This window comes from Euleptes europaea, chromosome 3 (genome assembly GCF_029931775.1).
Source record: "Euleptes europaea isolate rEulEur1 chromosome 3, rEulEur1.hap1, whole genome shotgun sequence".
NCBI lineage: Eukaryota > Metazoa > Chordata > Lepidosauria > Squamata > Sphaerodactylidae > Euleptes > Euleptes europaea.
Genome location: NC_079314.1, coordinates 10,518,447 through 10,543,264, shown reverse-complemented (window position 1 = coordinate 10,543,264; position 24,818 = coordinate 10,518,447). Strand labels below are relative to the sequence as shown.

At 52.6% G+C, this 24,818-nt stretch overlaps 1 protein-coding gene across 1 annotated transcript; it reads left to right on the top strand.

Moving 5' to 3' along the window:
- The first annotated feature begins 11,535 nt into the window (after positions 1-11,535).
- On the top strand, positions 11,536-24,089 carry AKT2 (AKT serine/threonine kinase 2). The gene is made up of 13 exons (XM_056846996.1): positions 11,536-11,626; positions 17,124-17,252; positions 17,822-17,933; positions 18,348-18,504; positions 18,631-18,762; positions 19,317-19,382; positions 19,511-19,579; positions 20,998-21,120; positions 21,919-22,047; positions 22,485-22,699; positions 23,150-23,237; positions 23,703-23,805; positions 23,985-24,089. Exons 1-13 carry the CDS (start codon positions 11,581-11,583, stop codon positions 24,062-24,064), a joined length of 1,449 nt encoding a protein of 482 aa, XP_056702974.1. The 5' UTR covers positions 11,536-11,580; the 3' UTR covers positions 24,065-24,089.
- The last annotated feature ends 729 nt before the right edge of the window (positions 24,090-24,818 follow it).

The following is a 24,818-nucleotide window of genomic DNA, read 5'->3' as shown; positions in this document are numbered from 1 at the left end:
ACATTTATAACATCATTCGGGGGCCATACCAGGTGTAGATCTCCCGGTGGGGGGGGAGAGGCTAGGGTTGCCAGGTCTCCAGCCACTACCTGGAGGTTGGCAACCCCAGGGGAGGCCACGCAGAGAAGGCCTGGAGGGTGCCCCCACTCCCCCCCAGGCGGGAGGGCAGCCAGCGGGGGGCCTGAGCAAACGAGGCGCCAGGGGGGTGCAGCCCGCAGTCGATCAGCAAGGGAGGAAGGAAGGAAAACAGAGAAAGAGGAAAAGGGAGAGGGGGAGAAAGAAATGGAAAGAGGGGGAGAAAAAAAAGGACGGAGGGAGATAGACAAAGAAAGAGACAGAAAGAGGGAGAGAGAAAAGCCTTCCCCCACACACACCTGCCGGCCCCACGCGACCTGGTCCCAGGCTCCATGCCTTCCCACCCCAGAGTCCACAAAAGGCCCCCCAAACCCCAATCGGCTCCTGCGCGCATGCTTTGCCGCCAGGAGCCATGGGCCTCTTTTCCCCCCCTCCCTCTCGCTGCTCAACAGCCGACAGGCAGCAAGAGGGGCTTACAGTCTGCCCAAGCGTTCCTGCGGTGATAGGGGGCAGCCTTGGGGGAAGCGTCCCTCCCCCTCCTCTTGCCGACCAACAGCCGTCAGTCGGCAAGAGAAGGTCCAAAGGTCGCCGCAGCGCCCCTGCAAGCCGTGGCCCCAGGAATACCCTCAGGGAGGGCCGCCCTGTGCTGCGCCTCCACGGCGGGCCCCCGGAGCTCCCGCATGCGGCCCCCGGGCCTGAGGTTCCCCATCCCTGATCTAAATGCATAACTTTACACATATCTCTGTTGAAATTTGTTTGCTTTAGTCTAGTTTTCCAGCCTATCAAAATGATCCTCTATCCTGACTCTGTCTTCTATTGTATTTGCTACCCCTCCCAATTTAGTATAATCTGCAAATTTAATAAACATCCCCTCTATTCCCTCATCCAAATCATTTATAAAGACGTTGAACAACCTAGGGCCCAGGACAGATCCCTGAGGCCCTCCACTTGTCACTCCTCTCCAAGAGGATGAGGAACCATTCACACTCTTTGGGTGCGGTCTGTCATCTAGTTACAGATCCACCTAACAGTAATAGGATCAAAACCACATTTTACCAACTTGTCAACAAGAATATTATGTGGAACCTTATCAAAAGCCTTACTGAAGTCAAGATAAACTATGTCTAAAGCATTCCCCTGACCCAGCAAGGTAGAAACTTTCTCAGAAAGATAGAGGTTTTGTCTGCCATTACTTCTTGAGAAACCCGTGCTGGCTCTTAGTAATTGCAGCCATCCTTTCTAACTACCTTCTTTCCAAGTTAAACAGCCCTAAGTGTTTTAACTGCTCCTCATAGGGCAGTAGCTCTAACCCCTTGATCATTTTGGTTGCTCTTTCCTGCATCTTCTCAAGCTCTGCAATATCCTTGTGTAGGCGTGGTGACCAGAACAGTACACAGTATTCCAAGTGTGGTCTCACCATAGATTTGTCCAAGGGCAGTATGATAGCAGCAGTTTTATTCTCTATTCCTCAGCTAATTATGGCCAGCATGGAATTTGGCTTTTTCACAGTCGCCGCACACTGGGTTGACCTCTTCATCGAGTGATCCACTACCACCCCAAGATCCTTTTCTTGGTCTGTCGCTGCCAGCACAGATCCCATCAGTGTATACATGAAGTTGGGATTTTTTTGCCCCAATATGCATCACTTTACATTTGCTCACATTGAATCTCATTTGCCATTTTAATGTCCATTCTTCCAGTTTGTAGGGATCCTTTTGGAACGCTTCACAGTCCGATTTTGTTTTAATCACCTTAAATAATTTGGTGTCATCTGCAAACTTGGCCACCTCACTGTTCACCCCCAACTCAAGGTCATTGATGAACAGGTTGAAAAGCACCGGTCCCAACACAGATCCCTGAGGGACCCCACTACTCATATCCATTGTGAGAACTAACCATTGAGTCCTACTCTCTGCTTCCTATTTTTCAGCCAGCTCTTAATGCATAAGAGGACTTGTCTTCTTATCCCATGACTATGAAGTTTGCTTAGCAGTCTTTGGTGGGGGACTTTGTCAAAAGCTTTTTGGGAATCCAAATACACAATGTCCACAGACGCATTCCTGTCCACATGCTTATTGACACTTTCAAAAAAATAGGTTAGTGAGACAGGACTTACCCTTACAGAAGCTCTGTTGGGTTTTGCCCAGCAGACCTTGCCCTTCTATATGCTTGACAATTCTATCTTTAATAATGCTTTCTATCAATTTACCTGGAACAGACATTAAGCTAACTGACCTGTAATTTCCTGGGTCCTCTCTGGAACCTTTTTTATAATGGATATTACATTGGCCAGTCCTCTGGTACAGAAACTGATCTAAGGGACATGTTACATATCATTGTTAGGAGCTGAGCAATTTCCCATTTGAATTCTTGAAGAACTCTAGGATGAATAATGTCTGGTCCCTGTGACTTGTTAGTTTGCACTTTCTGACAGAGTGGTTCTTCAGTGGAACAGGCTTCCTCAGGAGGTGGTGGTCTCTCCTTCTTTGGAGGTTTAAAAGTAGAGGCTAGATGGCCCTCTGGCAGAAAAGCTGATCCTGTGAATTTAGGCAGATCATGAGAAGGAGGGCAGGAAGGATCGCATCACAGTTTGGCTCTCGTGGCTCCTTCTTACATGCCCAGGGTAATGCCGATTGCCACTTTTGAGGTCATGAAGCAATTTTCCTCCAGGCCAGATTGGCCAGGGATCCTGGAAGATTTTTTGGGGGCCATCTTCTGGGAATTTCCTGCATTGTGAATTTCCTGCATTGTGGTCCCTTGCAACTCTGAGATTCTAAATATACCCTGGTGGGGTCTGAACAGGAAGAGACTGAAAGGGAAAGAGATCTTGGGGTTATATTGGATAGCTCAATGAGAACATCAACTCAGTGGATGGCAGTGGTGAAAACAGCAAACTCCATGCTGGGGATTATGAGGGAATGAAAATAAAATGGCCACCATCGTTATAACCCTGAATCTATGGTGCAGTTCTGGTCTCTATACCTGAAAAAATATTGTAGATCTTGAAAAGGTGAAAAAGAGGGCAGCCAATAGGAGAAAGGCTGGAGAGCCGGGGACTTTTCAGTTAGAAAAGAGATGACTAAGGCAAGATGTGGTGGAGGCTTATAACATTATGCATGGGACAGCAGAAGTGGACAGCAAAACTACTGGCTGACCCATAATACCAGAATTTGGCAGCACTCAATGGAGTTCATGGGCAATAGATTCATGACAGACCAAAGGAAATAACTTCTTTATTCATCGAGTAATTAAGCAGTGGAATTCAGTGCCACTGAACATAGCAATGGAAGAGAGGGTCCGTCCATGGCTCCTAGCCAGGGTGACTAAGGGAACCTCCCCAGCCAGCAGCAGCACATCTCTTAAGGCCAGTGCTGGGAGGCAATATTCAGGGAGGCCTTGGTCCCTGTGCCTTATTTGCTCCCCCTCCCTGCCAGCTGATTGGGTACTGTGTGCAACTGGATGCTAGACTAGATGGACCACTTGTCTGACACAGCAGGGGAGGTCTACCAAGAGAATGGGCATAACCTCGTGGGTAAAGACAGGGTCCCTGTCTCCAGCCTGGCATGCTGAAACTGCGGATGTTGGTTTCCATCAAGTGACACTGCAGTCAGGGGCAGGCTTCACCTCTCCTGCTATCCTGATCTGAAGAGGGGGAACGCTTGCAGCAGCTGCTCACCTTTTAAGAGCGCTGTATAGACCCGCCTCTGGGGTGCTTTGCCTCTGTGCTCTCCAGCAGCATCAACCTTCCCATTCACAGTTCATCTTGTTTAACTTTAGTGTCTGCTATTCTTGTGGAAACTCAAGCAGATTGAATTTTTTTTAAATAATGCAATAAATGATGTAATAAGATTAGAAGATCAAAAAAGAATGTAATAAGTGTATAAATCATGACAAAACTGGATTACATAAATCAGAAAACACAGAGTGGTAAAGCTGCAGTACTGCAGTCAAAAGTTCTGCTCACGACCTAAGTTCGATCCCAGCGGAAGTTGGTTTCAGGTAGCCGGCTCAAGGTTGACTCAGCCTTCCATCCTTCCGAGGTCGGTAAAATGAGTACCCAGCTCGCTGGGGGTAAAGGGAAGATGACTGGGGAAGGCACTGGCAAACCACCCCGCAAAAAGTCTGCCTAGAAAACGTCGGGATGTGACGTCGCCCCATGGGTCAGGAATGACCCGGTGCTTGCACAGGGGACCTTTACATTTTTAAAAACAAGATAATGTACACAATCCCTTTTATAGAAAGCGCTCTCCTGAACAATTCCATTTTACTGCAGCCCTATTCCTATTATAAAATTTACTTTCGGCCATTGTAAAGGATAAGGAAGCTGAATGTACTAGAATGAATGACCAGAATGCCTATTGGATATCATGGGAGCCATGAATGCCAACTGCCTTGCTTGCATGGCCTCAAGGACTGTGGTTCCACTCGGGGGTGGGGGGTGCCATCTTGATCCCAGAGCTCTTTATTTGATCTCAGGGGCCATCTTTCCTGTCCCAGAACACTTTTCCTTCTTCCCCAACGACTCTCATTCCCAGGCCAGAGCAAGTTTCTCTCAATCTGTCCCACAGTTTCATTGCAACATTATGGCTCCCATGATATGGGAGCCATATGGGGCTTCAGGAATCTCTCGCTGTTCCCAGTGGTAGAAAAGAGCAGGAGTCCAATAGCACCTTCAAGACTAACAACATTTCTGGCAGAGCCACAGCTCACGAAAAGCTCATACCCTGCCAGAAAGTTTGTTAGTCGTGAAGGTGCTACTGGACTCTGGCTCTTTTCTACTGCTAGTGACAGACTAACACGGCTACCCATCGTGATCTGTTCCCAATGGGCATTCCTGTCATTTGTCTCCGTGCATCCAAAAGAGACAGGGATGCCAACCTCCAGGTCGGGGCTGGCGGTCTCCCGGAAGAACAAGTGACCCGTTCGCCTGGAGAAAACGGATGCTTTGCACGGTGGACTCTGCGGACATCACACTCCCGCTGCTGAGGTCCCCCCTCCCCAAACCCCGCCCTCCCCAATCTCCAGGAATAGCCCAACCCAGAGTTGGCAACCCTACTGAGGGAGCCGCTGAGGCACCCACTCCTTCCCTCCGCAAGCGGAGCACGTGGCTCCGCGGAGGCGGCGTCAGAGGCGGCCAAGGTGCGGACGTGGACCCACCCCACCCCCGGCAGCGCATGCGCGTTGAGCGACGCGGCGGTTCCGCGCAAGCGCCGTTCCGCCTTTCCGCCGGGCCCCCTTCACGCCTGCGCAGCAGAGGGCGGCTCGGACGCGCCTGCGCAGAGGCGAAAAGGTAGCGGCGGGTACGCTGGGGCTTCTTGCATTCCCCTTCAGAGGCGCGAGTAAGCCCCGCCCGCCTCCCGCTCGCCCTCCCTCCTTTCCTGCATGCGTGGGCCCGGCGGGGGTGGGGTTTCCGGGAGCGCGGGCGCCGTCGGTGTAGGAGCGGTGGCGGCGGCGGACCTGAGGATGGCCCTGAGGTGACGCCGGCGGCAGGTGAGGCGGCCTCCCCGTAGCCCCCCCCCCCCGCACTCCGCGCGAAGAATGGTCTCGGCCGCGCCGCGCGGGGCATTGTGGGACGCCTTTGTGGTGGTGCTGTGGGCGGCTGTCGGAGGGGGGGAGTGGACCAAACCATCGAGTCGCGGGAGGAAAGGGGGTGGCTGCCGGGCCGGGCGCCTGCTGCGGCGGGGGGGGGGGGGCGGTGGAGGCGGCTCGCCTCTCGGGCTGCCGAGTGACCTTGGCCCGGCCTCGCCAGGGGGGGGGGGTCGTGTTCTGTTCTCTTTGTCTACACAACAGCCCTGCGAGGTTGCCTGGGGGGGAGCGCGGCTTTGGGGCTCCGCACGCAGGTTGCCCTCCCGCCGAGCGCCTTCGTCGCTCTCGGGGCCTGGCTGCGGCTGCGACCTGGCCCCGGGCAGCCAGCACGGCCAAGCCGGACGGGGGACGGGGCCCGGGGCCAGCAGCTGCAGGCAGGACGCGTGCTTGCGGAACTCCCTGCCACCAGGCGTGGCGGCCCCGAGAGCGAGGGGTGCTTGGCTAGTCCTCTGCCCCCCCCCTCCCTTCTTCAGGGCTGCACTCTGGGTCGGTGCCTGGCTTCAATCGCCGGGCCTTTGCCCGCCCGCCTGGCGGGAGAGATGCCCGGGCTGGAGGGCTGGCTGTCACTCCGGCTGGGGGAGCGGAAGAGCCGGGGCCTCCGCCGGCTGCCCCCGGGGGCCGGCCTTCGGGGAAGCTGCCGGGGCTCCCCTCTTCCTCTGCTGGCCGTAGCGTGCTGCGATCTCCGTGTGTCCCCCCCCCCCAAGCGCCGCCCTGGGTGGGGGGGGGCAGGGTTTGTGCGAAGGGGCTTTGTACCAGTGCCCAGGCGGGCCTCTAAAAATAGCTCCGGCTCCGGTCGTTGCCATTTAGGAAGCGCTGGCGGACGGGCAGGTTTGTTCCCCCCCACCCCACCCCAGGACCGTGCGCCCCCCTCCTCCCCCTCCGTGGCCGCGCTCTGGGGCAGCCAGCCTTGGGATCTCTTTTGGGAGACTTTGGAGAGTGACTTTGGAGAGGGCGGCGTCAGCTGTTCCAGCCTTTTCCTGGAAGGCTTGGGGATGGGGAGCTGTAGGGGCTGGCAATGGGGAACCTGGGAAGCTTTCCTGGGGCCTGATGTGGGGCTGGATTTTGACAGGGGGTGGTGCCCACACGTGTGCCTTGGCCCCCTTCTTTCATGCTGGGTGCCCACCAGGTCCCAAGTTCTTCGGTCCTGAAACAGAATCACCTTTGTGTTCGGCCTGGAGTGGACTAAAGCTTCAGTAGAAGGAAAGCGGGGCCTCCTTCTTCTTCTTTTTTTGTTAGGACCAAAGGTTAGGTTCCCAGGTGGCTGACTGTTGCCGGGGGGGGGGGGGGAGCAGTGTTATATTGAACCCCGGCTGGTGGCCTCCCACCCTTCATCTCAGTGCTCTGGCCAGCTGCAGTTTCCACCTCTGCCTTTTTCCCCTGCAGCTTCCAACCAGACCTGCTGCCTGGTTCTCTGAGGCACACCCATTTCACAGGTGGCACAGCAGTGGTATTTTCAGCCCCCGATTGTAGACATGCTGTCCAAAATGAGAGAGGCCCATGATCAGGTTCCATTCTGGATTTTCTTTCAACTGTGGTGTCCAGTCGCTGTCGGTCATGATGGGGAAAGACCCATGGTGGTGCGGTGGTGGTTGGCTGGTGGTGAGGGTGAGCTGCCGTGTCCTGCCCGCTTGGTGGCAGCCGTGCCTCCCGGGGTTCCTGACAGTGGTGGTCTTCAGGGCTGTATTCCCCCACAGGATGATTAGATCCCTCCCCTTTGCCTGAATTTCACTGCATGCAGCCCTATTCTGGCCTCCTTCCCCCCTCCCTCTGCCACAAGTCCCGCCTTCTCCTTTCCCCTTCCACAGGGTCACATCCTGGAGTGCGTCAACAACCCCTGTGCTTGCGATGTCTGAGTCACCCGTGCTTCGCCAGCCATCCAGCCTCCCTCCCATCTGCTCCACCAGGCTGTTGGGAGCAGCACCGTGCTGTGGCAGCATTTTCAAGTCAGCAGCCACACTGTTTGGGGGGCGGGGGGAGATGATGGACAAACCAGGGCGGGGTGGCACTGCCCCCTCTCTTTAGTGAGAGAGATTGTGGTCCTCCCTTCCCTGAGGAGGGCCACGCATCTCCACACACATCCTCAGCAGCGCTGGCCTTTTCTTCATTTATCAGAGGGTAGCCTTCATAACCATTGAGCTTCCAACCGAGTAATGGAGGCTCTTGAGACCCTTCAGAGGTGCTCGGTCCCTGCTTCCATCACACCTTTATCTTCACCAACTGGGACCTACCAGGTCTTGCCCCAGACTTCTCTTGAGAGGTCTGTCAGTGCCTGTAGAACTGGACTGGGATGCCCCCTAAGGTTGCCCTGCCCTTGCTGGCTTCTGGCTGCTTCACTTTGAGAAGTGTCCCGGTGCCGCGCCTGACTCAGTGCTGTCTCTCATGGCCAGTTTGGGCCTCTGGAGCCTGCAGGTCTGATCTTTGGCTTCTTCTGTTAAAGGATGGTGAACAGCTGGGCTGGAAGTGTCCCCTTCCTGAAGAGCTAGAACTGAGTTGAGCCAGGCAGTTAAGACCCTACTCAAGCAGAAGGGTCCTCTTTCCCGGGGAGAAATGTTTGGTAGCTGGGCACTTGAGCAGCACCTCTTTATATGAACCACAACTTTTTGAAATGGTAGCTCCTCATATTCCAGCATTGTACCTTGTGGCTTATATAGATCCATTAAGTTCCATGTTGTGAGTTCATAAAACCCCCAGACCCATTCTTAGTTGTTCACCTTGTCTTTGTTGACATCCGGTAGTGCTCTGCTTCCAGGATCCGACCCCGATCCCTGCCCTCTTGATCCAGATGAGGTCTCCGGATCTTATTGCCCCCTTAAAGAACCCAAACGCCGTGTTCCTCGGGCTCCAGGAGAGAAAGAGACACGTGCAAAGTAAAGGTGCGATTAAAGAAGTGGTCTGAAATGGTGGGGTGGGGAGCAAAGAAGAGGGAGGGGTGTGCAGAGTCTCCTTGTTCAGCCACGTGGAACTTTGCCCTTCCCTCCCCCCAGTCCCTCTCGGCCTCCAGACACATGGGAAATGTGGCTGCTCCAGGCGGCCTGCAGGGCTTCTACACACAGTTACGCAAATGCCTGGAAGTCCTGTTGCAACTCCAGTGGCCGGCCTGTGTGGAAACGAGCAAGCGCTGTTCTGTGTTTCGCAAGCAGGTGCCTGGCCAAGGGAGCGGTGGTGGGCTTTTCCTTGTCAGCAGCACAGAGGAAAGCTCTCCTTTCGGCTCAGGCGTGAGGTTTTCTTTGACTGCTGTCTTGGCTGTGCCTGCCTCATGGCAGCGGGGGAGGAGGCAGATGCTCCGTGGAAGCTGGGCGAGGTGAAGAGGGGCCCTCCAAACAGGGAGGCACCACTCTTGACCTATCCTCAGAATGCATGGCAGACTCCTCTCCCATATCTGAGAGCCAGGGTGGTGCAGCGGTTGGAGTAGGATCTGGGAGACCCAGGCTCAAATCCCCACTTGTGTGCCATGGAGGTTTGCCTGCTGACCTTGGGCCAGTCATGCACACTCAGCCTCAACAATCTCAGCGGTGGTTGTGAGGATAAAAGGGAGAATGGAACAAGCCAGTTTGGGTCCCCATTGGGGAAAACTACAATTGAAGTAAAACAAAAGTGAATACCCCGACCAGTGTAAAGTAGCTGGTTAGGGAGGGAGTGTTGCCTCAGCATTTCCCTGACCTGCCAGCCTTCTATGGGCATGGGATTTCCCCCCTCCCCCCAATCATCATAGTATTGCTGTGTGGGGTTTCTCCCCGCCTCCATTCAGAAGCAGCCCCAAACAGGCCTTGCTGTGAGGTTCTTTTGAGCATGAGCTCTGAGCTGGGATGTGACACAGACATGCAATCACCACCACCACCCCCGTTCCTAGCTGCACTGGCCTCTTGAGTGTTGCCGTATTGTCTGCAGGTGGTAGGCAGAATCCCTCCTTGCCCCCTGCCACTGGCTTACTGGCAGCCTCCTGAGGCTCCTGTCTGACCCCAGCGTTAATGCCGTCAGGTGCCTGGAATTAATCTTTCTCCAGCTGTTTGTTTTTGCTGCCAGGGTGGATGTTTTTCTCCAGCCAGGCTCTTTGATCTGAGCATGTGGAAGGCCTCTTATCTCCCTGGGCTCCTTATCACTGCTGATAGCAGGGCAAGGCACAGGGGCAGATAAGGCCTCAAGGGAAATTGAAAACAGAGGTGTAAAGGGCGTGGGGGGGAGGGGGGGGAGGCGATCTGCCTGGAGGCCCAGAAATCTGGGCAAGCAGGCTTTGCTCATCTCTTTGGCCCTGGTGGAGGGGCTGGGGTCCTCTGAAGTTCCCTCTGGGTGAGGTTGGTTGGTTGGTTGGCAGCAGGATGGATTTGATTTAAATCACAATTTAAATCATGGTTTCCTACATGAAGACTCATTCTTGCTGGTATAATCCTAATATTTACAACCAGATGAAGGTTTCATTTTTAGAATAATATCTTTTCAGATTTTTTCCATTAAATAAAAAAAATACTGTTTTGGTGATACTGTTAAAAATAGGTAGATAGATAATTATGAAATGATTGTGAGGTGAATTATCTCCAGTTTCATTCAGGCCACCAGACCTGGCATTTCTTTGTTGCGGGGTTTGCATTTTGCGTGCATGCCTGCCTTACCCATAGGTAGAGGAACTTCATTAAAATATTCCCAAACTGGGTCTCTTTTACAGCCTGCTGCCATTATAGGTTTTCTCTTCCAGGGAGAGAATAATATGATAAACCTCAGGCTATACAAAGATCCAAAGACTGGTGGAGTATTCTGCGCAAAAGGTTTCACTTTCATTTTTACTGCTTGCCCCTCTCCTCCTCACACTTAACTCCTTGTGCAGATCTATTCCACTCCAAACAATCTTCTATTCATTGAACTTCTTGAAACTTAGCACTTAAGAGGTAAGGGGTTGATTTGGTGTACATAGATTTGCAAAGGAACAATGGAATAAAGGTCATTTTCTTAACTCTATATGTTTATTTTATAACATTTTTGCTATGAAGGAGGGGCGTGTTATCTGCAGACACAAATTCATAGTTTTGAGAATTGCAAAAGCTAGCAATATCTTCTAGACAGAAGAATTGTCCAAAATAATCTTCAAAAACCTCTGGAAGAGCATGACATTGTGAATGGATTAATGGAATTCATTTACCAAAAAATTTAAACTTTGCATGAATATACAGCCTTATGCTGCCCTGACCTGGATGGCCCAGGCTACCCTGATCTCATCAGATCTCAGAAGCTAAGCAGCGTCAGCCCTGGTTAGTATTTGGATGGGAGACCACCAAGGAATACCAGGGTTGCTGTGCAGAGGAAGGCACTGGCAAACCACCTCTGTTAAGGCTCTTGCCATGAAAACCCCAAAAGGGGTCACCATAAGTCGGCTGCGACTTGACGGCACTTTACACACACACACACACAGCCTTATGCTACATATTTAAAAGCTAATCCTTATTTCATGATGAATAACCTTTGGACTGCAATGGATCTTAAATAGAAAACTATCTTTAGATAGATTTTTCCTCAAAAAAGTTTTATTTTAAAAATCTGATTTAAATAAAATAAATGATTTTTTTAATGTAATTGCTTTTTTATCCACCCTGGCTGGTGGTTGCCTGGGGGATGCTCTGGCCCTGGAGATGACAACTCCCAGCTCCACGAGATTATTCTGCTGCTTCTGGCAGCTGTGGAGAAGGCAGAGGGAGGGAGGGGCTGCTGCCCAGCCAGCCTTGCCCAGGGGGCCAGTCACACATCTTGGGGGAGCTTTGTTGGTCCACAGGCCACTGGGGTGGAGTGTGGTTTGACCTGGGGGGGCGGCACCCACTGCTTGTCACCCTGCGGCATGAGTCCTGAGCCATTCCTCTTCTCTCCTGCAGGTCACCAGAGTCAAGGCCTTTTCAGAACCCTACAAGAGGGAAGTGACGTGACCACCACATCAACATGAATGAGGTGTCTGTCGTCAAGGAGGGGTGGCTGCACAAGAGAGGTGAGCAATCCCCCCCCCCTCATAGGAAGGGGCTAAGTGGTGAGGGTTTTGCCTTCTTGGGGAGGTTCTCCTCCCCAGTACGTAAGGTGCTCCCCCTTGGGGGTGTCTGCCAGAATGTTCTGGTTGGATTACACGCAGAGAGAGGTGGCCTTTGAGTTTGCCTTGAGACTCCCACAGGAAGTGCATAAAAGCCCTGGAATAAGGCAAGCCCCGCTTAACAGGATTGACCTTTAATCACTGGGGCTTAGAGAGATGCTTTTGTGGTTGTCTGTTTTCTGAAGGCAGGTCGCCAAATACTGGGGATCCTCATTTGCAGGCTGCGGAGTCTCTGTCTCTCCCTTGATCCCAGGGGCAGGCTGGTGTTACCAGTCTCCTGTCCCACTGCTGTTTCTGCCTTTGAGCCAGAGCCTCAGCCAGGAGTCTCGCTGTGCAGCTGCTAGGGCAGAAGGGGAACCCCCCCCCCGGCTTTCTGGCCAGTTGCCTGGACTCTCCGCTAGCTCCAGTGAGAGGCCAAGGTGGAGAGGGGAGGCTGGAGGAGTGGGTGGGTAGCACTGACATCTTGGGTGCAGATTACGTGGCTGCTTGGCCCCTTCCAACTGTTGTTCACTGACCGTTGCAACAGTTGGAAAATTTTCCAAAAGGTTATCCAGAAAACTAACTGATCCCCTAAATACAGTGTGATCTGATTTAACTTTTTATATCCTCAGGTCTGGTAAACAAGTTTTTAAAGAATCCCATGTCTCTTATGTTTCAATTTTTTAAAAAAATGCTCGAACTGAAATATTTGAAGTAGGAGACCAATAAAGCGGTTTAAAAGTTATGTTCAAACAAATTTAAAACTGCATGTGTAACTTCTCATTACTGAAATAATACTTTTGACAATTTTGAGACACTGTGGCGTGTGCTTCCCTGACATTTGAAGGCCCCGACACTGGAGACACGTCCTGAAAGAACAGTGCCTGACAGCAGGGCCGGTTCTGCGGGGAGGGGGCAAAGAGGGCACCTGCCCTGGGTGGCACATGCAGACAGGGCAGCCGCACTGCCGCTCAGAGGAGAGCCGAATGAGGCGTAGATGAGTGGCATCCTGGCTGGCCCCCGTTCAGCACACCAGGGTGTACACCCCTGCCCCCGGCTGACTGGGGATCCCGTCCCAGCCCTTCCCCCCCCCCCGCTGGAGGAAAGTCCTCACCCTTCCCCATCTCACCACTCCTTTCCTGGGGGTAGGTGGGGAGAGCAGCGCGGGTGGGGTAGAGATGCCAAGGATTGAACCTGGGACCTTCTGTATACCCTCTCATGGTGGCATGGCCCACGTTACTATCTTGATATGCAAAGCACTGCAACATTCTTCAGTTAAGGGAAATCCTAGCATCTTGAAGAGCTGCTCCTAATCAGTAGATCACACTGGGATAGATGAACCAGTGGGTCTAACTTGGCAGCTTCATCAGTTCGAGCAGAGAGGGCCATGCTAAAGGTCCCTGGCTCAATCCTTGCCATCTGCAGGTAAAGGAGACAGGCTTTTTTTCATTTAACTGTCAAGTTGCAGCCAACCTCTGGCGACCCTGTAGGGTTTTCAAGGCAAGAAGTGGTTTGAAATGGCCTACTTCTGTGTAGAGATCCTGGACTTCCTTGGCGGCCTCCCATCTAAATACTGATTGCAGCCGATCCTGCTTAGCATCCATGATCCGATGAGATTGGACTAGCCTGGCCAGGAGACAGTGGGTATTGCCAAAGGCCTTCCTTTGCCAAGCCCCCCCCCCCCACAGAGGGCTGCTGCCCATTGCATTGTTCTGGGCTGACTTGCCACTCATCGTGCCTCTTGAGTCCGTTAGTCTGTCCTCCTAAAACTGAACATACATGGCTATGAACTCCCTTGGCTCCCAGCAGGAAAAGGAATTCTGTGAGGACCTGAGCGCTTCCCCCTGAAGTCACCACCACCTCCACCCCACCCACCAACTCTAGCTTGTTGGTTACTGTTAAGCCATCCATTCTCGTTAGGGGAGTTGTCCACACTGTTGTCCCTCCGACTGGTCTCCCCATCCCAATGTGGGGTCTCATCATAGAATCATGGAAGGGACCGCCAGGGTCATCTAGTCCAACCCCCTGCACAATGCAGGAAATTTACAACTACCTCCCCCTCCCACACTCCCAGTGACCCCCAGTACATGCCCAGAAGATGACCAAGATGCCCTCCCTCTCATCATCTGCTTAAGGTTATAGAATCAGCATTGCTGACAGATGGCCATCCAACAACCCTTCTGTCAATGGACTCCTCCCCATCCTTGATCTCATGGAGGGGCAGCAGCCCGATCCTCCAGGCTCTGAGCCTTCTCTCCTCTGTCAGCCCCGCCAGCTTATACTCTTGACAAGTGCCAAAAGTGTAACTTTTCATAGATAGCTAAGATAATGTAAAAGTGTAATTATTAATTAACAATTAACAGTTCATAGAGGTCTACACAATTTATTCTATTGTTTAAAAGAGTTGTTGATTATATATGTATATTATATTGATTGATTATATATGTATATATAAAGGAAAATATGTATGTAATATATGGGGGCATCATTTGGTTCTTTTGCCCCCATTAAAAAAAAATGTAGCTCTGGCCCTTCCTGACAGGCCGTGAACTTGGGTACCCGCTGACCTGTAATTCTTCTTCCATGGAGGCCAGTGAGGCACCTGTTAGTTCTGTATCTGATTTTTTTTTGGGGGGGGGAGGGATTGACAGTCTCCCTTCCATCATGTGAGAGGAGATAGAAGAATTTAATTTTGATTTGACTGGCTCAACCAGTTAGGTGAACGAATACCTGTATTTTTTACAGTTATAACTGTATGGATCGTTATACGTGTTTGTGAAACATCGGTGTGCTCCCTCACACCATTCCTAGGGAGCATCACCTGAAAAACACGACCGCATTGAAACTGCAAAGCTTGCCTAATATTATATGGCAGTGGCACCCATTTATTGTTGTTGTTAATTTAATGACACAGTGAATGTTTAGAAACTTCTTGTGGAAACAATAAAACACATTTCAGCTACAATTTTCAGACCAGCCCATCTCTCTGGCTGGGTTAGTGTACTGGGGGAGCATAATGTGCAATGCAGGTGAGGAATTGCTCAGTGGAATTAATTAGGGGCACCCTTATTTATTTTTATTTATTTAAAACATTTATCAGCAGCTTTTCTTCCTTACGCAGTTTAAAGCAGCTTACAGCATAATAAACTGAAGCTGCATCCTGACAAGATAAAAGTGCTACTGGTGGGCAGAAGGCCTGACCCAGGATTTAAGGTGTCCCCTGATCTGGATGGGGATGCACTCCCCTTGAAGGAACAGGTCTGTAGCCTGCGAGTGCTCTGGGACCCAGGCCTACTGCTGGATAAGCGGGTGTCAGCTGTGGCCAAGAGGGCCTTTTATCCACTTTCAACTGGTTAGCCAGCTGCAGCCTTTCCTGGGCAGGAAAGTGCTGCATGCCCTGGCTACTGCAGTGTGCTCCATGTGGGACTGCCCTTGAAAAGTGTCCAGAAGCATCACTTGGTACATGATGCTCAGCCAGGATGTTGTAAGGAGTGGGTTGTAGGGACTGTATCACTTGGTCCATCTACGCTGGCCCCCAGTCTGTTTCTGGGTTACAATTCAAGGTGCTGGTCTTGACCTTCAAAGCCATGTATAGTTTGGGGCCAACATACCTGCAGGACTACCAAATTCCTTATGAACCCGCCTGATCATTATGGTGCTCTCTGGAGGCTCTGCTTTGGGTGCCCCTGCTTTCTGAGATCGGGGGGTGGCAAGCTGGGAGAGGGCCTTCTCGGTTGTGGCACCCAGGGAGATTCATCTGTCCCCTTACGTTGCCATCCTCTGCCAGCATGTGAACATTTTTTTCTTTCGTTTGGCATTCCCTCAATGATCCCTCCTTCCTAACCAATGTTTTTATGTTTTGTATATATATTTTACTCTTGATTTTTACTCTTTTAAAAATTGTTTTAATGATGTATGCTTGGGGGAGTTGAGTTTAATGGTTTCATAGTGTAATTTTTTTGCCCTGACCTGGATGGGCCAGGCTAGCCTAATCTTGTCAGACCTCGTAAGCTAAGCAGGGTTGCCCCTGGTTAGTACTTGGATGGGAGACCACCAAGGAAGTCCAAATCACTATGCAGAGGCAGGCAATGACAAACCACCTCTGTCTGTCTCTGCCTTGACCTGGATGGGCCAGGCTAGCCCGATCTCATCAGATCCCAGAAGCTAAGCAGGGTCGACCCTGGTTAATATTTGGATGAGAGACCACTCAGGAAGTCCAGGTTTCCTACGCAGGCAATGGCCAGCCACCGCTGAACGTCTCTGGCCTTGAAAGTCAGTGGCAGTTGTAAGTCAGTGGCACTTTCCACCCCCACTTGATGTAATTTTATCTGTGTTTTAAATTGTTAACTGCCTTGGAAGCTCTTATAAGGGCAGAAAGGCAGGATATAAATTTTGTTAATAATAAACCACATAAAACATGTAAACAACAAAATTTTAAATCACAATTTAGGGCTGCCAGTAACTTGATTGTCTCTGTTTTGCACCCCCTCTGTGCTGTGCCTGTTGATCCCGACCCTCTTCACAAATGTGTAACCAGTTGCCCAAGCTGTAATGACCCCCTGATCCCACCTGAGTGCTGGCCCCAGCTCTACAGTTCTGAAATGCCCCTTTGTCCCCGTCCCCCCACCCCTACTTGGTTCTCCTCTCCTCATCCTCAGCTGTCCCCTGAGCGGGCACTTTACCCGTGATGCGCCCCCCCCCCGGGCTGGGGTTCCAGCACATTCCTTCTCCCTGCAGACAAATATAGAAGGCAGCTGGTGGTCTCCAGGCCCTCCTGCGGGCTATTTTGGTCCTTGGAGCAGAGCGCAGCTTTGGGGCACACGCGCAAGCCCTCCCTGCTCGCTCTCTCTTGCCCTGAGAGCGCTGTGTGAATGTGAAAATGCAGGCCTTGTGCTGGGATCCCAGGTGTCTCAGAATGTCCTCAGTCGCATTCTTCTGAAATGCTTTTCTGGCTGCAGAGAAGAGCTGAACCAGGCAAAGGCAAGGGAGACCCGAGCCCCATTTGGGGTATGGGTTGCCAACTGGAAGGGGTGGGGCTCTGGCCGCTGCAACTTCCATCTGGGCTTTGGGAAGTTGCTGGAAAGGGCCTGCCTGCTTCCAAGCCTTTGCTGACCCTCAGAGTGGTTCTTGGCCTCTGTGTGTGAAAGAGTCGGCTGCTGAAATGTTAGAAAACAGTGTTTAGCGTAGATGCCGATCCCACCCGAGCCCCCTCCACTTGCCCAGGGAAAGGGTGTGAATCTGAGGGCAGGGCAGTTGGGGAAGGCGACGGGGCACTCTGTGTGCGGGAGTCAGAGCCCCGGCAGGGCCCTGCTGGAAAGTCAGCTCCAGGGTGAGCGTCACCTGCCCACCGTTCCTTTCGGGGAAGGGGGAGCCGTGCATATCTCTCTGAAGAGTCCTTTGCCCCAACCCTTGTGCTTTCCAGGTGAATACATCAAAACTTGGCGCCCCAGATATTTCCTGCTGAAGAGTGACGGGTCTTTCATTGGGTACAAGGAGAAGCCTGAAACCTCCGAGCACAGCTTGCCCCCTTTGAACGACTTCTCTGTGGCAGGTGTGTTGCGCATGTTCAGCCTGTGATGGGCATGGAGGTTTTCTGGGTCTCAGCAGCCAAGGAGGAAACAGCTGAGAGGCATACAGCTATGAAGTTGCAGCTCTGCGGGAGAGCTTCTGCTCGGCACTCAGCAGTGCTGGGTTCAGTTAAAAAGACCAGATGGGTGCGGACGAGAGGGACTTCTGTGTACTGGAGACCCTGAAGAGTACCTGCCAGCTAGGGAGGCAAGGCTGACCTTGGTAGGCCTGGAGACTGGCTCGGGAGAAGGCAGCAGTGTCTGGCCTTTGTGTGAAACTGGGTGCTGCACCTTTGGTCTGATCTAGTGGGGCCGGGTTTTTTGTTGTTGTTGTTGTTGATATTTCTCAATAAGGTGCAGGAGGCTGTTCCTAGGCCCGTCCTAGGCTGTGAGGGAGGAGGGGCAGCGTGGGGTTCCCCCGCATGCGCTCTGGGTGAAGCTTTTGCAGCTGGGTCACAGGCTCGGTGGGTTCTTGTTTTGGGCAGGGGAGGGAGATGCTGGGATTGTCATCTACCCCTAGCCCAAAAGGCCTCTCTTTCTGCCCGCCACACAGAATGCCAGCTCATGAAGGCGGAGCGTCCCCGGCCCAACACCTTCATCATCCGCTGCCTCCAGTGGACAACCGTCATTGAGAGGACATTCCACGTAGACTCCCCTGATGAACGGTGAGCATGACAGAGGGCGTGTCCATGTGGGTGCAAGCGTGACCTAGTCGGCTGGGCTTGAGCCTTTGGCAGGGGCTCTTCCTGGAAAGAGAGGCGTCCCGGGTCTCGTGTCTGGTGTACAGACGTTCCCAGCACGGGGTGGGTGTGGCAACTCCTTCCACACCCTTTGTGAGTTCCCCACACCCAGTAATTGGAGGAATTTGGTATTTGCATGTGCAGACTCTGGTGGTGGTGGCTAGAAGCTGCGGAGGGGCCCATAATGCTAGCCAAACCCATCTCTCAGGGTCTCTACGCTTAGAGGCCCCTGGCCACCCTGCAGTATCGAACCCCGGAGCTTTGCTGTGCCTTGCCGGGCGGATCGTTTCCTGTCATCTGCGTGGCCTCCAGTGCCCATATCTCCTGTGTTGTCCCCAGTGAGGAGTGGATCCGTGCCATCCAGATGGTTGCCAACAGCTTAAAGAACCAAGAGCCGGAAGAGGACAGGATGGACTACCAGGGCGGCTCTCCCGGGGGCAGCACCGGGGCAGAGGAGATGGAGGTGGTGGCCGTGACCCAGACCCGGGCCAAGGCGGTGAGAAGCCGAGGCTTTGTTCAGATTCTTCTGCTTGCGATGTGCCGTTTGGGTCCGGGGTGGCAGAGGTGGACATTGGCAGGCGCCTGACCTTCCTCTCTGCTTCCTTCTTTCCTTCCTCCAAAGACCATGAATGATTTCGACTACCTAAAGCTCCTAGGCAAAGGCACTTTTGGGAAGGTCATCTTGGTGCGTGAGAAGGCCACAGGGCGCTACTACGCCATGAAGATCCTGCGCAAGGAAGTCATCATCGCCAAGGTCTTGTTGAGCTGTGGCAAGAATCCAGTGGGGGGGAATGGGGAATGGCCTGGGGAAACCAGGCCTGGCCTCAGCCAGGTGTCCAGGTGAAAGGCAGAAGGGGCCCCATGAAAAGCTGCCAGGAGGCTCCCGAGGGCTGGTGACTTCTTCCTGCAGGGAGTGTCCTGGACAGAAATATGGGGTGGGCATGGCTCTGAGTCCTGATCTGTAGGCAAGATTCCAAGAGCTGCCTCCAGAGGTCTCCCTGCAGCTGCAAGGGGCTATGCATGAGGGTTTCATCCGTGCCCTGTTGCTGTCCAGTCCTGGCTCCCAAGCGGAGGAAAATTGCACCTCTTGGGGTCCAGCTGGCAGTCCTTTTATGCCCTGCCCAGTTGGAGAGAGGCATCTTGAGAAAGCTCCCCCAGAGAGGGTGCCATCGTGGCCCTCCCTGCATGCAGGGGCTCATTTGGAGGCTGGGCCCAAGATCCCGGCACGGGTGATGTCTGCCTTTTGGGGCTTGTCAAGTGTTGATTCTGCAGGTCAAGTGATGGACAATTTTTCTCTCTCCCTTCCAGGATGAGGTGGCCCACACCGTCACCGAGAGCCGAGTCCTGCAGAATACAAGGCATCCTTTCCTCACGGTATGTGGACTGGGGCCTCGGTCCAGCAGGAGGGCTGTGGCGGCTGAGTCTTTGCCACCTTTCCCTGCCGCACAGGAGTGGCTGCAGCTGCCATTTCTCAGTGGTGACTCGGTTCCTTTCCTTCCCAGGCACTGAAATATGCATTCCAGACCAATGACCGGCTCTGCTTTGTCATGGAGTACGCCAACGGAGGGGAGGTAGGGGTCCTTTGGTAACGAGACAATTTCCCCGTCACTCTCGCATCTAATGAGAGACTCTGGACTCTCTCAGCATTCTTCTATTAAACTGTTTGGCCCCAGATATCTCCAAGATCCATAAGATACAGTTGTTTGCAACCCTTCATTTTCATAGTACAAATGAATTAATTATGAGTTCGGTTCTTTGAGCTCTCACCAGCAAAGCAGGAAGGAAGAAATAATTCTCTTTATTAGACAAGATGTTAGAAAATACAAGCATGTGAAAATTAACCATACAGCAACTGTAAAAACAAGTGCCAATAAAATCTCCTAGCATTTCTCAACCATATTTGAATAAATTAGATTTAAAGGAAAGCAGATTTCAGATTAGCTAGGTTTGAGTCTGGAAGCACCTTAGAGACCCACAAGATTTACTGGGTATAGAATCCTGTTGATCTCTAAGGCATTACTGGACTCCGATCTAGCTGTTCTACTGCCAAACGCCACGACTGCCCTCCGAAACCGATTTTAGATTGTTTTCTTTAACTGCTTTTATGAATTTTTCTGTAAACCCATGTCACAGACACACACATAGAAACCTCATCTAATACCTTCTTAGAGTTCCATCCAGAGAAATCTGATTTGCTGATCACAACATTTTTATATAGAAAAATAGCAATTTTATCTTATGCTACATCTTTCTAACTCATTCTATGATGATCATCTAGATAAATGGTAAATTCATAAGGATGAGGTAATCAAACTGATGCATCTGAAACCACCTCTGATACATGCTCATTATCCTTTTTCGAGCAAGATTAGAAGGTCAAATTTAACCCTTAATCTAAATTAAAGGGCTGTAAACCTAGTACTTCTGTAGGTGCTTTAATTAACTGTCAAGGATAAAAGAAAAACCTTGTGCAATCAGATGGACCAACTTGATGACCCTGATAGGGGCTCTCATCTAGGTGAAACCAGCAAAAAAAAAAAAAAAACCTATGAACTGATCAGAGGTCTGCCACACTTTCCTGAGACGCTGTGCTAGCCCTCAGCAGCAGCTCAATGGCTTGCCAGGGGACTTGCTATTCCATAGTTTTTATTTTTGTTTTATTTTTCGATTTCTATCCTGACCCACCCCAGCAACCCTGGGCTCAGGGCGGCTCACAGCATGTTATAATAATTAAAGCATCACAGTTATAGTTAAAATTCTCAACATTTAAAAGTTCTGGTGGCGCCCCTTAATCATTTTGTTACAGTGGGGGTGCCAGCCAAACAATAAACTAAACAGCCAGGATAACATCGAAGGGGAGGACTGTGGGGGGAACCGTGTGCCCATATTCACACACTCGGTGCCCAACCACCCACCCCGTGTTTGCTGGCAGCTTCTGCTCATCTTCCCTGCTGCTCACAAGGTGCCTCTGTTGTCTTCCTGCCTCCAGCTCTTCTTCCACCTTTCCAGAGAGCGAGTCTTCACTGAGGACCGAGCCCGTTTCTATGGGGCAGAGATTGTTTCTGCCTTAGAGTACCTCCACTCCCGGGATGTTGTTTATCGAGACATCAAGGTAATGCCATGTCCTTCCTTTGAGGCATTGTGAGGATGCTGGACCAGTCGGCATTTCTGCTCAGGGACTAGTGGGAGATGCTCTGAGACCCGGCCACACCACTGCAAGGGCTGCCCTTGTGTGTGTGTGTGGGGGGGATATTCCTTAGATGAGGCCCCTCATCTAAGGAAGGGGCCCAGCTGTGCCAGGCGCTGTCTCTGGAAACCAGTGCTGCAACTGTGGCTTATGGTGTCTCCCTCCCCACATCAGGTTGCCTTTGGCTGGGTGGTTTGTCTTGGTGGTAGTTTGATGGCAGGCTGTCCTGCCATTAGCAGGAGATTAGCACAGGAGCGACACAACAATATAATTACACAGTGCAAAAAAGTTCTTTTTGGAAAAGCTACAAGTAATAAGCAACAGCATAACAAAAATAAATCACATTGTATCTACAAAGTCCAATAGTAACTGATGTATTAGTATTGAAGATAATAAAGCACAGGTGATGATGCTTTAAGAGATGACTCGGGGATACGGCTGTTTCAAATTTCTTCAATTCAATTCTTCATCAGTCCCCAAACGTCAAGAAGACTTGATACAAATATTTTTTGACTGCAGTTACTAATACAGGATAGTCACCACGTTCCACTTAGGATACAGCCAGTATAGCAGTTAGTAATACAAAATAGTCAACATGTTCCACGTAGTTTGATGGCAGGCTGTCCTGCCATTAGCAGGAGATTAGCAGGTGATCTGGGACTCTTCTTCTTTGCATCCCCTGTGCTTGGTGGCTGTCAAACTCTCTGCCTTGGTTCCTTCCAGCTGGAGAATCTTATGCTGGATAAAGACGGACACATCAAAATCACGGACTTTGGGTTGTGCAAAGAGGGCATCACCGATGGGGCCACGATGAAAACCTTCTGTGGGACACCGGAGTACCTCGCCCCAGAGGTAGGGGGAAGTCCTGTGGCTTGTGCAGCCAACTGGTCCAAAGGGACCCATAGAAGGGAGCGAAGACCCCTGTAGTGCCTGGCTGAGTTGTTGAGCATCCGCCCCGAATGCAGAACTCTGGAGAGCGGTTGCTAGTCAGAGCAAACCGGGATGCCCAGGAGGGCCTGACTTGGTAGTGTTCCCTGTGATCTAACAGTGTGGCTTAGCTTGTGAGGCAAGGTCCAGCCAGGCTACCTTCTGAGCGGCTGCCACTCACGCCCTGTCCACTTGCAGCAGATGACGGCTGCAGGCTCTCCAGGGGGCTTCAGCGGGGGAAATGGGAGATGGGCAGGGAGAGTGGGCAAGTGGCAGCCAAAGCGCTTCTCTGAGGGGGGCCACTGCGTGCTGGGCGGCCTGCTTCTCTACCCCACCCACCCTACCCCATCATCCCACTGCAGGTGCTGGAAGACAACGATTACGGACGGGCCGTTGACTGGTGGGGCCTGGGCGTGGTCATGTACGAGATGATGTGCGGGCGCCTCCCCTTCTACAACCAAGACCACGAGCGCCTCTTTGAGCTCATCCTCATGGAGGAGATCCGCTTCCCACGCACGCTGAGCCCCGAGGCCAAGGCCCTCCTTGCCGGACTGCTCAAGAAAGATCCCAAGCAGAGGTGAGGTCGGTGTGCTATTGGGTAGCTCCGGGGCTCCACGGGGCATCTTTTGGCCCATGCCTGAGTTCAAAACAGGGGTGTAGAACACAAGCAGCATTAACCGAACAGGCCAGTCTGGGAGTGTGTCAGAATTCTATGGCGGTTGTGAATTCCCAGTGAATCTTGTTTCTGTTGCAGAGTTTGTGTTGGGTGAAATTCAGGGAGCCTCGGGTGTTTTTTGCCGCATTCCGGGGGCAGGCTGGAGAAAATGTAGAGCGGCCGTTTGTTCCCCATGACGGAGGCCAGCATTCAACTGTTTGGGTTTGGGGGAGGCGGCGACAGTTCTGAGGCTCCCTCGGTGCTGTTTGTGTCGCTGTGCCTTTTGGCAAGTTGGGGAAGCCCTGCTTCCTTGTGAGTTGCCCCTGGATGCACTCCTCGGTAGTGGGAACCCATTCCTTTTGCATCTTGCAGGCTTGGTGGTGGCCCCAACGATGCCAAGGAAGTGATGGAGCACCGATTCTTTGCAGCTGTAAACTGGCAAGATGTGGTTCAGAGAAAGGTAGGGGGAGGGAGTGTCTGGGAAGCAAGTGGCATACACCCCCTTACCCACCCAGGGAACACCAGCATGAGCAGTGTTGGTTAAATGGGTGGATCTGGGAGTTCTGGCAAGCTTCTATAGCCCTCAGTCCTTCATTGGGTGTGGGGCTCATGGCTGGCCGGGTCCTGGAGCAAATGGGCCTCTTAAGTGGTTAAGAGCGGTGGAACAGTGGACTCTGATCTGGAGAGCCGGGTTTGATTCCTCACTTCTCCACATGAGCAGCAGAGGCTGATCTGGTGAACTGGGTTGGTTTCCCCACTCCGGCACATGAAGCCAGCTGGGTGACCTTGGGCTAGTCACAGCTCTCAGCCCCACCTACCTCATAGGGTGTCTGTTGTGGGGAGGAAAAGGGGGTTGTAAGCCGGTTTGATTCTTTTAGTGGTAGAGAAAGTCAGTGTATACAAAACAATTCTTCTTCCCTTGCAGCTCATCCCACCCTTCAAGCCCCAGGTGACCTCCGAAATCGACACCCGGTACTTTGACGATGAGTTCACTGCACAGTCGATAACCATCACCCCACCTGACCGATGTGAGTAGAAGGCAGACTGCCCCGTCCCCACCCCCCGGAAGCATGGCCAGCCTGTTCCCTGGTGGGTGTTGGGTTTGGAGCCAGGGCAGGGCTGGTTCTTGGCTGGCCTGAGAGAGGGGGGGAGCATATTTTTCTGCCCTCCCTGGGCTGAGCGCCATCCGTTCCCTCTTTGCCCGCAGACGACAGCTTGGATTCCCTGGAGGCGGACCAGAGGACCCACTTCCCCCAGTTCTCCTACTCGGCGAGCATCCGGGAGTAGGCGGGCAGCAGTCCCTCGGAGAGCCTGCTGAAGAGCCAGCGGGGGCCGCGGAGAGAGCTCTTTGTGGCTGCCCCCCACATTGCTGGTTCTGCAGCACCCTGGCTCCTGGGGGACTGGACAGACTTCGCCGGCCCTGCCTCCTCCCCACACCCCTTCTGCAGCCAGGCCCTGAAGAGTCCTGAACTTGCAGGAGCGAGAAAGTGGGGGGCTCTCCATGCCGGGAGCATTCCGGCTCCCAGCCCCACCGGCATTTTAAAGGAGGACAGTCTCAAGGCTGTGGCGGTAGCTTTTAAAGGATCTGTATCCTGCCACGGGGACCGTTTCTTTGGAAATTTCTCTGGATGGCAGAGGGGCGTCCCCCCATGGAGCCAGGTGAGGGGTTTCTGGTGAGCATGCTTGTGGACCAGAGGGGATCTCTTTGGATCAACAGACTGCCACACGACAGACAGGAAAAGACACATTTTCTAGAGGGGGCGTCGTTGCCCCACAACTTGCGTGTTGGATATGGGACATCCTCTCTCCGGCCAGCAGGAGGCGCCAAAGCCGGCTGTGGTTTCTGCTTGGCAGCTCTCTCATTCAGACTGGCCTTGGCCAGCAGGGAGAGAGAGAGACCCACTTGCCACCAGCAGAGCCACCCTCGTTGACGGCCGACAGCGAGAACCTGCGGGAAGTTTCCCACTCCTCCTGCTCGGTGCGAAGGGCACCAACTCCCCAGAAAGCTGTGGGAGTCTTTCTCCTGCTTGGGCCGTCACCA